Source organism: Ambystoma mexicanum, chromosome 6p, assembly GCF_040938575.1.
Source record: "Ambystoma mexicanum isolate Mex_15411 chromosome 6p, UKY_AmexF1_1, whole genome shotgun sequence".
Classification (NCBI taxonomy): domain Eukaryota; kingdom Metazoa; phylum Chordata; class Amphibia; order Caudata; family Ambystomatidae; genus Ambystoma; species Ambystoma mexicanum.
The window spans coordinates 153,165,851-153,183,353 of NC_090935.1; the positions used below are offsets into that span (position 1 = coordinate 153,165,851).

Here is a 17,503-nt window from a genome sequence, read left to right on the forward strand (position 1 = left end):
GATATCTCATGTCCCCCCTCAGCTATATCATATATCGTGTCTATGGTAACATCCGGTTCTCCCTCCAGTACCACTTCAGGCCATGTCTTCTTAATTCTCTGTACTATTCTGTGGTACGTAATATACTGGCCTGTGTGTAACCCAGTTTCCTCCCCCAACACCTCAAAATCTATTATAGCCCCCTTTTGCCAAATATCCCCCACCGTTGCTATCCCAACAGGTTCCCAGTGGTTTCTGATTATCATCCTGAGTTGCTTTTCTTCCGCCGCCAGTGCCACTAATGGCACCTGCGGGGAACACAGGGTTGGATTCTGCATCATTTGACATGGCCTATGCCACATCTTACATCCGTGTACCATCATCCTAGGACGCCCTTCCATTTCTGCCTTGGGCAGCCACATAACCTCTTTTAAGTAAAATGGGGCACAATCTTGTCGAAACTGCCTGGACTCGGGGGTTGTCTCCTCTGAGAGCCATTTGGCCAAATATTGCAGCTGGCTTGCCACATAGTAGACTTCGTAATTAGGCAGTTTTATACCCCCCTTCTCATAGAAATTCTGCAGCTTCCAGAGGGCCACTCTATTTCGTGCGACATGCCAAAGGAAGTCTCTACACATACTATCCAATCTAATGAAGAACTTTTTAGGTATCAAGTACGGTATATTCCCAAAGTAGTGCAGGAGCCTAGGCAGGACCACCATCTTCAACATCGCCCCACGTCCCATCATTGCTAAAGGCAGTTTCACCCAAAACCTCATGCAGTTTTCGATTTTCTTAATGGCTACCTCTGTGTTGCCCTTATGCTCCTCTTCTACCGTGTGGTATATATATATCCCTAAGTAGCGAAATGTGCTAACCTCCCATGGTATCTGTAACACCGGTAACTGTATCAGTGGGATCCCCTTATAGCCACCCAATGGGAACATACTAGATTTCTAAGGGTTCGCCGCTATGCCAGACAGCCCTGCGTATCTTCCCATCACTTCCAAAATATATTGGAGGTTTTCCTCCGGGTATCGTAAATACAACATGTCATCCGCATATAGTGAAACTAAATGTCGTTCCTCTCCCACAGCAATGCCTATCGTGTCATATTGTTGCCTCAAGTATATCGCTAAGGGTTCCAAGGCCAATATATAAAGCATGGGGGACCATGGACATCCTTGTCTGGTGCCCCGACGGAGTTGGCATCTCTCAGATATTACTGCTCCTGTTTTGACTCTCGCCAGCGGTTCACTATATAGCATTTTCGCCCACTGCAGATACCTAGGCCCCATGCCATAGCCAGCCAAGGCCGCCAGCAGCCATGGCCACTTGACCGAATCAAAGGCCTTTATTGCGTCCAATGATCCAATTGCCATTTCACTTTCATCCCCGTTCCCATGCTCAATAACTCGATGGAGTCGCCTAAGATTATTGGATATGTTCCTATTCGGGACATAGCCCATCTGATCTGGATGTATTAATTTGCCAATAACCCTCCTCAGCCTATTTGCCAGAAAAGCCGTCAGTATTTTGCCATCTTGATTCAACATTGATAGGGGTCTGTATGAACTAAATCTATGCCCGGGCTTGATAGGTTTGGGCAGCGGTATTATAACCGCTTCTCTAAGTGACTCTGGCAGTCAGCCCAGATCATCTGCCTCACCACTTCTTCCAATTCTTCCAAAGTAACGGTGCATCTAGCTCCTCTCTTTCCTCTGCACTAATCTGCGGCAATCCTATGTCCTCCAGTGTTTCTACTATCTCCGTGTGATTGCTCCCCCCCATCATCCTCATATAATAACCTATAATAGTCCGCAAATTCTTGGTTAACTCCCTCCTGGGTGTCGACTACATTTCCATCTTCCCTTGTTATTGTTCTAATCATGGGTCTGGGGGTTTCATTCTTGTATAGCCATGCCAAAATCCTTCCTGGTTTATCCCCTCCCGCATGCTGTCTTTCTATATATTTTTTATAGTTTAGGTTACACAGCCTTTCCCAGTATCCAACACATTTCTGCTGTAGCCCGTGTATCAATTCAGTATTTTCCTTAGTAACGTTTTCACCTTTCGATACCCTTTCCCATTCTCTCTCTGCTTCCTGTAGGTCAGCTAGGATCCCTCCTTGCAGTCCTTTAGACTTTGCTATGGCTACCCCTCTCATCACAACTTTAAAGGCTTCCCACAACTTGCCCGCCGAGTCTACACTGCCAGTATTAAACTCAAAGTAGTTAATAATCTCTTCCCTCATATCTTCTCTGAAAACTGGGTCTTTCAGCGCCTCTGCTCTGAGGCGCCATGTCAAACTCCTCGCCCTCGGGGGTCGATACTGCCATCCGAGGATCAAAGGCGAGTGGTCCGAGAGGACCCTCTCTTTGTATTCTGCCTGCGTGACCTCCGTCACTATATATTGTGTGACAAAAACATAGTCCAATCTTGTGTACAATTGCTGCGGGGCAGAGTAATGCGAGTATTGCCTCTCCTGAGGGTGCCGCGACCTCCACACATCTTAGAGCCCAAAGTCATTCAGCAATGTCTGCAACGCTTTAGCGGCTGGGGCAGGTCTGTCCAATTTCGCGTCTGATCTATCTACCTTAGGATTTAGTATACAGTTAAAATCTCCTCTCCAAATCACCGCGCTCCCCACAAATGTGCTGAGGTTGTTACACAGGGTTCTAAAATATGCTGCTGCGTTTTGGTTCGGGGCATACGTGTTCACAATACTTATCTCCCTATTTTCCACCAATCGCCTCATTATGACCAGCCTCCCATCCGTCTCAACTATCGTCTGTAAAAGCTGAAACGGAATATGCGGCGCGACTCCGATAATCACTCCCCTGGCGTAAGCCGACTATGCTGAGCCCACCATAGTCCACTTCCATTTCTTCCCGATCACCTCCATCTTGTCCCGCGTCAGGTGCGTCTCTTGCAACAAGGCTATGTCCATCTTCTTTCTACGGAGGTATGGTATGACCTTATTCCTCTTTAAATAGCTATTGAGCCCCCTGACATTCCAGGTAATTATTTTGAGATCCCCCATGATTTGGCAGAGTCCTACCCCTCCATCCCTCCCATCCATGCCGTCCAACTCCAATTGTATTCCTCATCTATATAGGCTTGTTTCCCAATTTAAACTTCCCACTAACCAAAAACGCACCCAACAACCCACCTCCCCTGTCCCAAAAACACCCTCCCCAACTGTTGCCCAGCTCCATCCCTGGATCTCCGGCACCCCCTGCATCTAGCCCTTTCTGGCACTAGCCCGTACTCGCGGCTCAGCAGGGTAAAGTCGCCCTAGTGGCTGTGATTCCTGGGGTAGGTTGCCTCTGACCTGCTGCTCCTGAATACTTTAAATCCACTCCGCCTACCGCCACACATTTTACTTGTACATTGTGTTCTCTATATTCCAGTCCAACAGGGTAGGTGAGTCCAGTAATGCAATAATACACTTCAATGTTCCACAATCTATCACTAGGACTCCCTTCCCCGATTTATCCCCTCAGCATAGGTGATACCTCTGTCTCACTTGTCACGTCCCTCCTGTTCTTGATCATCATCTCGTTCCGGGCAGCCCTGCAAATCCAACTATGTCGCCGCTTCCTCCAGGGTGTTGAAGAAGAACGCTCTACTCTTATGCAAGACCTTCAGCTTCACAGGGTACAGAAGCATATACTTGATCCCAGCCGTGCACAGTCTCCTCTTGACCTCCACATAGCTATATTGCTGTCTCTGCACCAACATGGTATAATCAGAATACGCTGTGATGTTGGTAGATGCCCTTTCTATCGTTCCACCTTTACGAAAGTACTCCAGGATCTTCTCTCTGTCTTTATAGTTCAGGATCTTTGCAATTATCACTCGAGGGGGGGCACCAGGCCGTGGTTTCCTCATCTTGGCCCGATGTGCTCGTTCGACGGTAAATCCTTGTGAGAGCTTGTCTGCCCCTATCTCTTGCAGGATCATATTCTCCACATAGTCTGTGGGGTCCTGACCTTCTTCTCCATCCGGCAGGCCGACCACACGGATGTTGTTTCGTCTCGCCCTTCCTTCTGTTTCCTCTGCTCGGTTCTCGAGATTGGCCAGCTGTTGTTTGAGTATGTGGATCTCCTTTGTATTATTTGTGCTGGTGTCTGTGTTGGTTTTGACCGCACTCTCTAGACCACTTGTTCTCTCAGCCCGGGCTCTGACATCCTGTCGCAGTAAGGTGAGTTCAATGCCCACTGCATCTATTTTGTGCTCCAAGGCCGTCCGTAGGTCCGCCATTGCCGTTCCCCATGAGGTCCTCAGCTCTGTTATAGCTGCTAGGACCAGGTGGTTTTCTCCTTCAGGGGTACTGTCCGCAGAAGCAGCCGCTGCGCTCTGTATTGCAGCAGTAGGGGTCCGTTGTGTCTTGGCAAAGGCTTCTATTGTGGGTTGCTTGCTCTTGGCTCTGGGTCCTTTCGCTGACATCATGCAACCCTACCTGCGTTTCCAATTTCAGTCCCTACGTGTCGTACTGGTGCTGTACCCCAGTATTCCTGTGACGCCACCAAATCAATTTGGGTCCGGGAGCATCATTCTTAGAGGGCTGCGTTCTGCGATGGAGTGCGCTGTGTCATATGCCGAGTGGGTCGTGTCCTCCCACGTACCCTCTCCGACTGTTGTGGTCTAATGTGATGCTTGGTGTTACGTATTCACCACAGTGACTGCCGCCTTTCTTCCTGTTGGGCCTTCCTCCAGCAACTGTCCGGGATAGGGTGACTTGTTGTTAACTCCAGGTACTACAGTACCATTAATCACCAATTCTTGTGTTTGCAAAGCAGCGTGCCAGTATGGGTCCTGCTGCGTTGTATAGGTCTTATGTACTCCTATGGGCAACAATATCAGGTTGATTTACTAGGCACATGTCTCTCAGCAAAAGAAAAAAAAAAAAAAGAAGAGCAGGCTTCCACTGCCCTCCAAGCCCTAGTGCAGCCCTTTGTTGTATGGAACACCTAATCTGCCTGATACAGCAACAGGGCAGCTTTTTTAAATGGTGTCCTCCGCACTCCACTGTAAACGGAGAATGTGTCTTGCTGACCTTGCTGGCACTCGTGTAGCGCTGTTCGTTCGCCGCCGATCTTTCAGGGTAACAATGTATCTCCCCGAAAGCTCTGCTCGCATTGCCACATCTGCTGCCTCCCAGTCTAGGCACCCCGCTTGCGTCCTGTGCGCTCTGCTAATTTGTAGCACTGGAATTCCCATCTGGCAGCCACCCGTACTGCCTCACGAGAGGAGAGGCCCGGATACTTGTATCCCCCCTTTTTTTAATTTTTTTTTTTTAATAATAATGTTCCTGGAGCGCGGATCTGCTGCACTGCAGTCGGGTCGCGTGTAATCCTTTCCGGTGCTTGGCGACCGAGCGCTGGTGTTCTACCAGGCCCCCGGCAGCTAATAAACGTTTCTGCTCCCCGCGTCGGTCGCACCTGGGTGGACACTGCACGCCTGTATTAAGAGCCGGAGCCCGGCGCAAGTCATTTCAACGTTGGGCTCCAGTCAGCGCGTATGTTTGACTCAGTGTCCCGGTCGCCGCCGACCTCTGTTTCTTCCTTTTATTGCCAGGCATCCATCGCGGCTAATCCGAAGTCCTTTGTCCTCTGTGGCCGACGGACGGGGGCCATCTTCTTTTCCTAGTTATGTTCGCCTCGGGATATTCTCGGGCTGCGATCTTCCTGGTTTCTACAGGAATCAGCGTGACTTTGACACACGGTGTGCTTCAGGGTTTCCCACGCCTATGCTCCAAAATGTAGGTCTTTCTTGCTTCTATTCACGCATGTTAACAGGATCATCAGGAGTGACTGCGGAGCCACGTCCCTTCACATGGCAGCTTAGCCACGCCCCCTAGATTTGATACTTCATTAGCACAATTGAAGGTGGAATACTATGAGGAACAGGAGTAGACCATCATGGTAAAATCCTGCGGAAGTTGCTTGAAGCTGAGAGTTGCGAAGATGAAAGCAGCAGTGCTGTGAAGTCATCCTGACATAGATACCAATTGTGACTTCTAATATTATACAGGAAGACTTTCAAAGTGTTGATCAAGAACTGTGGTTTATTAACAATATCAGAAGTTGTGCTTATGTTAACCTAACAAAGAACTGTGGTATTTCTTCGTGGACAACTCGAAGTTGTGGCAAAATATCTTGGCGGAAATAACATTGATGCTATTGGATGAAGTGGAAAGTCTTTATTCCAGCCACAAGAGAATCTTTTCTGTTTGAACTTTGGTTAACTGTCACGACCCTCGCCCAAAACCCCCTCTGGCAAACCCATTGGCCAGGTGGAGTCAGGACCCGGGCCTCTAGAGCCTGGCATCCTCTTCAAAAGCCCTCATGGGGCCAGTCCTGGCGCCTATGGCGCCAGGCTCATACACCATGAAAAACAATGTGCTTGGGAACTACTTTATTGTATTATCAGCCAACATGGAGGCATCCACATAGCTTGGTTCTGAAGAACCAAGCTTTGCGGTCTAGTGTTTTGGGTGTGGTAGCCTAGGGACTACTTTACCTGGACTATTTTGTTGGGGCTATTTAAACCACACCCGAGCAAGACAACACGCTTCGCGTTACTTTGCAGCTTGCAACGTGACGCTCACTGTTTCCAGCTATTCCCTCGAACCTCGGAGAAGCAGAACCTGCAAGGAGACAAAAGGAACATCATTAGCAGCAGCATCTTACCTGCAGTCTTCATCTTTAAACACTCGCAGCTACTGAGGACAGCTTCCTCGAATCTGCAAGCCTCCCGGACAGAACGACCTGAAAGAGGAAGATAGAGGCAACATTAAAGAAAGCAGTAGAGACATTTACAAATTACGATCGGCTCAAAAGGCTTACCTGGCTGGTCGCGCCTCTGCTGGCACCACTCCGGACATTCCACTCGCGCTGAAGAACACCGCGACCTACAAGGAAGGAAAACACAGGTTAGCAAAGGCAAGACTTTGCAGCGCTGTGCATAGCCCTTACTTACCGCATCATAGCGCTCTTAATGCTTCATCAGTTACCAGCGGGGCTCAGCCAAGCCAGTTCGCCGCGCTGAAGCTACACATACCTAAGGGAGAAAAAAGAGACATTTTAAATAAAGAAAGGCATGCAGGATAGCAACAAAACTAAAGAACAGCAATAAGACCTACCTGAACAATATCAAACGGGCTGGCGTCAGTGAAGTAACTAGACCGCACTCGCCCATGAAAGACAACGTGCCCCTGCAAAGAAGGCAGGACGGAGAGCACGCCTAATTCTACCACAAGGTGAGAAGAGGGCGTCAGAGGGACTGAAATCATACGGGTGTCGAGGGAGGAAACTTACCCCAGTCGGTCAGTCTTGAACACAGTCCTCCTGTATTTTCAGGCAGAACCTTCCCCGCAGACAACATCAGGGCAAAGCCGAGAAGCATACCAGCGAGTAACCCGGCTGGGTGGCGTCCCTGTGGATACCAGGTGAGTGTAACATTAACATAACTTTACTTTTGATATTGAAGGCGCCAAGAACTGATTTAAGCCTGTGTTACAAACCCAGATTTCCTTGGTTCTTTCTTTTCTTATTTAACATTGAACTTGAAACCTGAGGAAGGGGAGTTCACCCAGGTTATCAAGAAAGACAGAGAATCTCATTGTTGATGCTATTTTGAATTGCTATATATTTCTTTATATGTTTTGTGTCTAAGTGTGAGGGCAAATGTCATATGTTAGATTGTGTTCCTTTAGATTTGTTAGGCAGGGAAATCCTTTTCAGTGTAGGAATAGTGAGGCATTTGATGAAACATGTGATTTAATAAAATGGCATATTTTGAGAAATCATCCAAAAGTTGTCCGCCTCACATTTCTGACCCCTCACAATACCGAACACCAGACTATTCACTGCACTGCAAAGCCAGAGGTTTCCAATGACGTTTAAAGCAGCAAGAGGTTTTCTTTTTGGTTAATGTCATACCAGTGCCTTTCACAAGTGCTTTGAACTGAATTTTAACTATATAAATCTAAAATCATTTTCTGTCCAGTTTCTTATGAACTAGTAAGAATGATTGGCAGGTTAATGATGATGCACCGATGGACAGATTATAGACGTTCATGGATATCTACTAATGAATGATTGTTTTAGGGGGTCTGAGGTATAGAAATATCTATAAAAAAAATACTTATTCTCCCACAGGAGTAAATGATAAGGTAAAATATTGAACAGGTTTGTTTTGTGGTTAATTATACATGTTTGTAACAAGTAACACCTGTTTTGCAGGGTAAAAGAATTGAAAAAAGGAATTAAGTGTTGCACTACAGTTCCAAGCCGAGGTCGGACTGTCGGAAACTCCTCTCCAAAAAGAGGTCAACGCCCATCTTCTGTACATCAAGGAGAAAAGAACTCTTCAAAGAAAGTAAAACTGGGGCTTCAGAACTCTCCAAATCCTTCCTCTGTTCCTCCGAAGCTGAGAGCATACCCGTCATTGTTCCATCCTGCGAATGTCCCGCTATCTTCTACCCCGAAGCCTGCCAACAAAGGTAACCCTCTCAAGGGGAACCCCAGCCAGCCCTGGCTCCATCGCACCACACCAATTAAAGGGTTTTTAAAAGCTGGAAAACTCTCAAAGAAGAGGACTGAAGATTTGGCATGGCATTCTGACAAAGTGAAAGGAATTCCTGTTGGTGTCAAAGCATTTGAAGATAAGGAACATGTACAACAGGACAGCGTTATCCAGCATGACAACTCTACAAGATCCCAGAAAGTGCAAGCAGTGAGGCCTGTCCTAAAGCAAATTGTTCCCAGAAATAGGTTGCCTTTTGAGAACACGCATAACTGTTTGTCTGATGACAGCACCTCAAATAATGCAAACCGTCTGATTAAGAATAATTCAGAATTGGAAACAAATGGCCTACAATTGCAAAAGGAAAGGGACCAACATCTGCGTTTTTACCATGAGAAATTTCAACAGCCGCCCATTTTACAACAGAAATTAAAATATCAGCCCCTGGAAAAGTTCCTAGCTACCTACAGACCAGAAGAGATTCGAATTCACCATGATAGTGACCCCCAAAAGCCAAGGTGTGTGCTGTCTGAGACAGGGTCCCAGCACGATGACCTAGATGATAGTGACTTTAGTGAAGATTCTTTTTCATATGCCTCTAGTCAACATAAGAAGAAAAAAAGAGGTAAAATTGATCGAAATCACCTCTCATTCTTTCTACACCATTTAGAGCTTCAAACTGCGACAGATCAGAAATTTGTGGATGGAGAGGTGTTGGCATCCCAGTATAAAGGACCAATGCAGGCACAAAGGCAAACTGACAGATGGTGTTTCCGTAGAGAACCACCATTTTTAAATATTAAAGACAACATTAATCATGATAGCACAAGGAATCATTGCGATAACTGTGCTGAGGAAGAATCGCTTTCTTTCTCACAGAACAATGCCACTGCCGAAAAACCCTATTCCTACCAAAAAGATTCAGTTTGCAAATGGAAAAATCAGAAAAATATACCAACTGATTACAAATACAATATCAATAATACATTCCAGGATCAATTGAATGGGAACCTGTCATTGGAAGAAACACACAACTCCTCAATCTCCAGTGTGTTGGACTACAGAGTTACTGAAACTAAAGCCAGAACAGATGGTCCTCATGCACTTGTGGAAGAAACTGCAGAAATGCAACAGTCTTTAACAGAAGGATATAGGCAAAAGGAGACAGAAAGTGACGAAGATAGCCCTCGCGGAATGGTAAATAGGTCAACTGGATCTATTTCTGGCTTGATGGACCCTTTAAGCGTTTCTCTTCTGGAAAGCGAACAGAATACCTCTTGGGAGGATCTGACTTTGAATCAAAAGCAAGAAACAAACATCCTAATGGATGAAGATTTGGGGTCCTACGACCCAGGGAATGCTTTGGGGCCTGAACTGCATCCCAAAAGAAATAAAACATTGTTATCATCCGACAGAATGCCCGAATTCATTAAGCAAATGCTCAAATTTGACAAGATTGCAAAACTTCAGGCTGATCTTGAAAATGAGAATGAGAAGATGAGGCAAACCTTAGACAATTCTAAATCTGTAGGCAGTCTTGAAGGTTCTTTGTCATCCTCGACTCAACAAGGCTCTTTTCATGATGAATACTTAGAAGCACCAAAATCGAGATCTTTTCTATCTTGTGAAGATATCGATGATGGTTTTCTCATTACAAATCCTGAATCTAGGGAATATCCTAACAGTAGGCAATATGATGCAGACACCGAAGAAAGCATTCTAACACGAGGATCCCCAGTGAAATTGCCTATCTTTGACACAAATGATAAAAAAACAACCAAAGATACAGAGGAGATATTATCTCTGATTGGTAGCCAAGACGACAGAGTTCATAATTCCAGTGCACTTTGCTCCCCGTTACCTTCCATTCCTCACGTTACAGGGAACTTGAATTGTGAAAATAGGAATAACTCTACAGAAAATGTGATTTTGAAGGGTGAATTACATTCCTGTGAGAAGGAGTTAGGAAATTTAGAGGACACTGTCAAACTGTCTATGCTAACTGAGGAAACTGGAACACTCAAAAATAAAATAATTTCGGCAAAATTTGTGCGGGACAATCTGGTAGAAACAGAACAAGATTCTGGATGTCTATATAATAACATTAATTATTCCACTATGCAGCTTCCTGAGAAAATATTGACATCCACAAGCAGCCAGACAAGTTTATCTGAACTATCAAACCGTGATGATAAACCACTTGGAAAAGCACAGTAAGCATCTTTCATACACATTATTTTTCAGTATATGTTTTTTGCATGTGTAAGTTGTCCCACTCATTCATTCGAGGCACAGAATAGATTGGGTTTCTATGCATCAAATGGCTATATGTCATATCTTCTCAATGGTAACTCCCTTTGAGGTCTTGTTGGAAATCTGTCAAATCCGAAAAAAGGTTATTCGGTTATCTAATTTTTATGAAGAGGCACTGAAATGTGTTTTTTGATTCTATGCCTTTTTTGTCCATTTGGTGTAAGGCAGTTATGCTTTTGTCCATTTAGCGCTCCCTCCTTTCCAACTTGTTGACAAGCCTGCTCCTGCAGCATCCTTCCCACCTTGTTGGGAAGCCTTCTCCTCCAGCAGGCTAGGGTGTAAACCCTCTCTGAGGATGCCACCCAATGCGGCAAATGAATTTGTAAATTGGAAACTCTGGTACGCAAGCCCTCCATTATATGCCCTGGTACCACAGTCCCCAACTGCCATGTTTTTTCCACCTCACGGTAAGCTTCTTCTCTGGAGCTGCATATTTTGGGTGTGTTTATTTCTATTCTTATGGTCTCTTTTTTATGTTTAACGTGGAAGACCTTGGTTTTTATATGTATTTGGGGATTTGGGGATTTGCCCTCACACTCTTTTGTTCATTTAGGGAAAACTCTGATTGTAAAAATAATGATTTCAATACATTGAGCCTCATTACAAGTCAGCCGGTCCGGAAACAATGGTGGCGGTAAATCCACCGCCACCGTTGTTTCAGGACCGGCTGATTCCGAGTCCTGCAGACGGGAGGTGTCACTTCCACCAGGTCTGACCTGGCAGAAGTAACACCACCCGCATGCAGCGGACATGGAAACACTGGCTCTGTCATAGACGGAACCAGTGTTTCCATGGTCCCCATCCTCATGGAGTCATATGGGACTCCATGGGAATGGGGCTTTACAGAATTCCGCCTCCAGAATTACCGGGTCCGGCGGCAGCCTGCCGGTTTTTCCGGCACGGCTACTGCCGGACTCGTAATGAGGCCTATTGTTTTTTAATCACTCTTTCACTGCTAGGGTTTGCATACAGCATGTTAATGGCCTCAAGGTGTGCAGCCATTGCATGTGTCCCTTCTTGGCTACTGACCTCCTAGACACTGTATCACATACTTGGACAACCTACATCTGGTGCCACTTTGTGCTTTCTGTACAGGAGTTGCACCACGGTCCCTGAGCAGTTTACTCTAGCTTATGCTGTGTAAAGGAAGGGCATCCGTATCGGGGACAATAGTGGTTTCCATCTTCAACTGTCAGGCGTTGGATTCCGGTAAGGAGGTTTGTGTACTTGCTCTGTGTGGTTGGCTTGAGGTATCTGTTGATAGATACCTTCCAGGCATAACAGTGTGCATGGTTGGACTACACCCAAGCCTTTTTGTGCCGGACTTAGTGTTCCTCCCATACACGGTTGTTATGGTACAAAAGAGGGGCCTTTAGGACCTTGGCTTAGCTCCATACAGGTCTAGTCTGCCTTGGTATTGATCATGCGCTGTTCAAATACCCCAAACAAGCCCAGTGATACTGAACGTCAAGCATTGGGACTAGGGCACCACCCATTCTTTCCATAAACCTTGTGGCTCGGATGTCCTAGAAAAAAAAAACTAATCTTTCTTTCCGTCTGACAGATCTGCTTAGGGCCCAGACATAGGCAAGACTAGAAAGCCCAACACCAACCAGACCTGACTCTCTGCTACCAGAATCCTTCTTCCTAGAGAAGACACCACATAGAGGCATTGGAGTCCAATCGATATTCCTTCAGTGGTGTCTGCTTTAACCTTCGTACCAGACCCTGTAACTGGGCAGGTTATCTTTTTTGGCTATTCTGAGTCAGCAGTACATTGAAAACTCCACGATTGTAATTACAAATGTGGGTGGTGGATTCCCTTCTGAATATCCCTCAAATGCCTGAGTTACCGATCAGCATTTCTCCAGTGCTGCAGTTAACCTCTCCTTATATATTGGGCCCAAACATGTCTGACCAATATAAGCCCCCAATTTGGTCCCAGTGTGATTATTTCAATGTGAACGTGTGTTGTGGAGTAGGCTGGTGGCCGCAGAAATTTAGTTTGGCTACACCAGAGTTGTAGTAGATTTTACTGCATTAGTAATCCAATGCACGCTATGGTAGGCATTGGGGGCACTAATGGATTTTTTAAGGCCTGGTTCTGGCCATTTTGATTTTTGGGCATTCCTTTCTCTCTGTGAACAAAGTGACACAGCCAAAATGTCATTCTAAGCCCTCAATGCGCCTTCTGAGCCCTCAGTGCACCTTTGGATGTGGTTTAAATTGGTCTACGTTGCGTTGACTTCTTCCAGACTTCTCATTCTACATCCAGTATGGGAATACCTTTGTCTGGCAATTGTTAGCACCAGCGATATTGACTGGTACCCGAGTGAATGAGCTAAAATGGGCATACCCTGTGCCTTACATAGGTCAAATCTTGAGCCTTACTTGAAGACTGCTGGGAACATTTGTATTTTATTTATTAAGCACTTATGCCTATGGGCTGTACAAAATAAGGAATCGTACCAAAATGTCGACATGACATTTGCGTGGGCTGAAAATGCTGACTTTTTTTTTTACCCATAACCCCCCCCCCTTTACACCACATATATATGTGGGGGGGTATAGAATATAATATTAATATGGGTAAATCTTAAAAACGATGCTAACCTCACAGACTGCGCTCAAACATACATATACCTCATCTATGTGGCATTAGTTTAATAGAGTTTGAAGTTTAGAAATGAGTAAATATGAGAGACACCTGGTAAGTGTTTAGAGAGTAAGATTCCTGTATTCCAATTCAACATAAAGGCACAAGTATTGTTTGCATACAAAGACAAGGCTCAAGAACCACGTTTTAGTAATCAATAAAACATACATAGGGTGAACTTGGTCTCACTTGACATATGTGCTGGATATGTATTCAAAAAGAAAAAATTGGTTTTTCGCCTCGTCATAAATCATACATAAGATACACTTGGTCTCACTTAACATATGTGCTAGATATGCATTCAAAAAGAAAGAAATTTGTTTTCGTCTCGCCAACACGTATTTCAACCGATCTAGGTCGTCATCAGGGCGTAAAGTTAATGATGGTTGATACTGGTTGATACAATTGACCTATTCAATCGACAATCTTTGTTGTCAGAGAGAGTCTGGGGAGGGGACAAAAACAGGTGGGGAGGAGCGGGGAAAGCACACGAAGAGACCATGTAATGGGGAAACACAAAGAGAGAAAGGAAAAAGTCAGTATTAGTGACTGGATAGGTAAATTCAATCATATAAATTAGCATTTTCAAAATTAACTATATATTTTACAATAGGAATAACTTTTGATATTCACCTGTGAGGCTTATATATGACAAGGCACCGACATTTGGCAATTTTCCAAAGTTTGAATATTGACTATGCTCATATTAATAGAGAACATTTTGGTTTGTATCGGTCAAAACACCATACATACAAGTTGCCGTGATTAAAGGTAAAGGTGTAGGGGGCCATGTTTATCATGAGCTAATCTCAGGGAAAAGCGATAATATTATGTTACCTTTGGTTATGCCTAACTACACCGAAGGTAACATAATATTATCGCTTTTCCCCGAGATTAGCTCATACCTTTAATCACGGCAACTTGTATGTATGGTGACGACCTAGATAGGTTGAAACACGTGTTGGCGAGGCGAAAAAAAATGTCTTTCTTTTTGAATGCATATCTAGCACATATGTTAAGTGAGACCAAGTTTATCTTATGTATGATTTATTGATTACTAAAACGTGGTTCTTCAGCCTTGTCTTTGTATGCAAACAATACTTGTGCCTTTATGTTGAATTGGAATACAGGAATCTTACTCTCTAAACACTTACCAGGTGTCTCTCATATTTACTTATTTCTAAACTTCAAACTCTATTAAACTAATGCCACATAGATGAGGTATATGTATGTTTGAGCGCAGTCTGTGAGGTTAGCATCGTTTTTAAGCTTTACTTTCATACAGGTGATAGTGGAAAGTCACCAGTTTAACTACACGGCTGCAGCCATCTCGATCACTCTAAAATCAAAAGTAGTTCCTGTTGCTTTAGTGGTGCGCACCCACAAACAAAAGGGCCACGCTTTCCACAAAAATTACTAATATTAATATGGGGGTGGCTGCGGGGGGTCTCCCCCCGCATATATATATGTGGTGTAAGGGGTTAAAAAAAGTCAGCATTTTCGGCTGTCGCAATAATCACATAGATCCCAAAATAACGTTACAATAAAAATGAGATTGCAGTTCATGGTACATGGATAGACACTAATGAAGATCGGACTTAAAACGTGAATGCAACAAAGATAAAGAAGTATAAGAACAGATAGAGAGAAGGAGCGTCTTCTAGTGTTTTGGAGAGAAAAGAAATTGAAACACGAGTGAGTAGAGGGCAGTTTGGGCACAGAAAGCAAGAAGAGGGATTAAGATCGGCGATGGGGAGAGTAAAAGGAAATAAGAACAGCTAGACTGCTAGACTAGGGGCAGCAAGGCCATGAAGACACAAACGCAAGCAAAGAAATTGGAAGGTGAGACAGAATACAAAAGAAATCCAAGATAAGGAAAGAAGGGAGGAAGAAAGGGACAAGTGGGAGGAAAGACACGGAGCAACACGCATTGCAAAATGATAAAACAAAAGAGGGCAAGTTGACAGGAGACCAATGAATTGATGAGTAATAGACAAATCGAGAGAAAGCAAAGGCTGAGATTAGAATTTAAGTAGCAGAGAGTGAAAGTAAGGGATCAAAATGATGTGGATGTTAAAAAGTTGAAACCGATAGGTATGAGAAATGGAAGAAATATGAGAAATAAAAGATAAAGAAGAGTCAGAGGATGCCAAGATTCTGAGAGGTACATGAGAAATGGAAGAAATATGAGAAATAAAAGATAAAGAAGAGTCAGAGGATGCCAAGATTCTGAGAGGTACATGAGAAATGGAAGAAATATGAGAAATAAAAGATAAAGAAGAGTCAGAGGATGCCAAGATTCTGAGAGGTACATGAGAAATGGAAGAAATATGAGAAATAAAAGATAAAGAAGAGTCAGAGGATGCCAAGATTCTGAGCAGTACCAGAGAAAGGAAACAAATATTAGGAAAGGAGATAGAGGGAAAGGGAGGAGAGAGGGGGATGGAAGTAGGTGAAAGAAAAAAAACCTCAGTTTTAGAATGGTTCGGATAGAGAGAGTGCATCCACTGTTGGATTTCAAGAAGACAAAAGGAGAGAGAGAGAATTTACAAATAATAGCAGATAGAAGGCATATATAGAGAGAAAAAGGGAGAGCATAGAGGCTTGAGCGAGATACCATCCCAGGAGGCAGAAGAGGTACAATCAGAAAATTAATAAGAAAACCAGAGTCGGAAGTTTCTAGAGAGATCTGTGGAAGAAAGTGTAGAAAGAAGGGTTACCTGATCAACAGTATCGAAAGCGGCAGAAAGGTTGAGAAGAATTAGAATGGAGGACGTTTAATGTGGCAGCGGGAAATTAAGGAATTAGTGACCTACAGTAGTGCAGTCTCAGTAGAGTGCAAGGGGCAAAACCTAGACTGATTAAGGGGTAGAAGAGAATGTGGGGTAAGTCAATCAGAGACTTTGGAATTAACGTCTCATTAAGAAGTTTAGATAGGAATCGGCAATGCAAGGAAAAAGAAGGAAACCCTGCAGAAGATGGGGATGCGTAAAAGAAATGTGTTGAAGTAAGGGATGAGAAAAGGAAATACGTTAGGTTTTAGAATAGAGGGCCATCAGGAGACTTGGCAGGGTGTGCATGATTGATTAAGAAGAACAGTGGTGTCAGAATCAGAAAGAGGAGAGAAAAAGTATAATATCTGAAAGTGGGAAAATAAAGGAAGGATAGAATGAGAGGGGGAAACAGGAGGAGGAGGAAGCAAGGAGCACAACTGTAGAACTTGGTTGGGAAAATAGTTGGAAATGTCAGTAGACAAATGTTGGGGAGAATTCTCATTTCAGTGCTAATTCCCTTCAACCTTAGAGACCCCCAGCTCTTTCTCTCACTCCCTCATGTATTTTGATCTGATTTGGATTCTGAATTTCCTTTGTTTTTGGAGTCTGACAAACTCCATAGGCATCTATTTTTGTATGGTGGCACACAACACCTTCAGTGCAGTGTCGCAGAGAAATCCTTTAGATTTCTCTTAAGGTTTAAATACCTTCTCTTGGGTGAACTACTGTTCCAAAGAGTAGTGAAGTGAAATTGACTTTACTTACCTTTTTCCTATGTAGGTCCAGCACACAGCATCTTATGTGGAGTGCTGGGGGTTACTTAGTAACCCCTTTTCCTACTTAATCATGTTACCCTCACAACTTTTAATGGCTGGTGGCAGTGGTTAGAATGTTCCTACCATTGTGCGTTTTTACCGCAGGCTGAATCCTCAGCTTCAGTATAGCACCCATGAGTGGCCATTGTGTCAAAAGGGCTCCAGTCATCTTCTTTCGCCATCTCTTGTTAGTGAGGTCTTTCATGGGTTTTACTCTGCGCGCCAAACCAGGTTTAACCCTTTTGTTCATTTTGCCTTTGGCAGGCTTCAGTACTGAAACCCGCCTCTGGCTCTAGAGGGTCTGGCAGGGCAGGAAGCGAGGGAGGTGCCCGAAACTCCCTGTCCTTAGTCTCCTTAGTTACCTGAATGCACGCAGGCTGATTGGCTGGCTGTCCTTGGAGGACAGCCACATTGCTGTGTGAGTGACAGCT

The 17,503-nt window shown here is 44.5% G+C and overlaps 1 protein-coding gene across 2 annotated transcripts in view; it reads left to right on the top strand.

The window, feature by feature from the left end:
- The window catches only part of KIF24 (kinesin family member 24), a 332,455-nt gene that overhangs the window by 232,082 nt on the left and 82,870 nt on the right, over positions 1-17,503 (top strand). For both annotated transcript variants that reach the window (XM_069626841.1, XM_069626840.1), the window contains exon 11: positions 8,232-10,727. In XM_069626841.1, the coding sequence (XP_069482942.1) occupies positions 8,232-10,727 (2,496 nt within the window). The remainder of the gene's footprint in view (positions 1-8,231; positions 10,728-17,503) is intronic.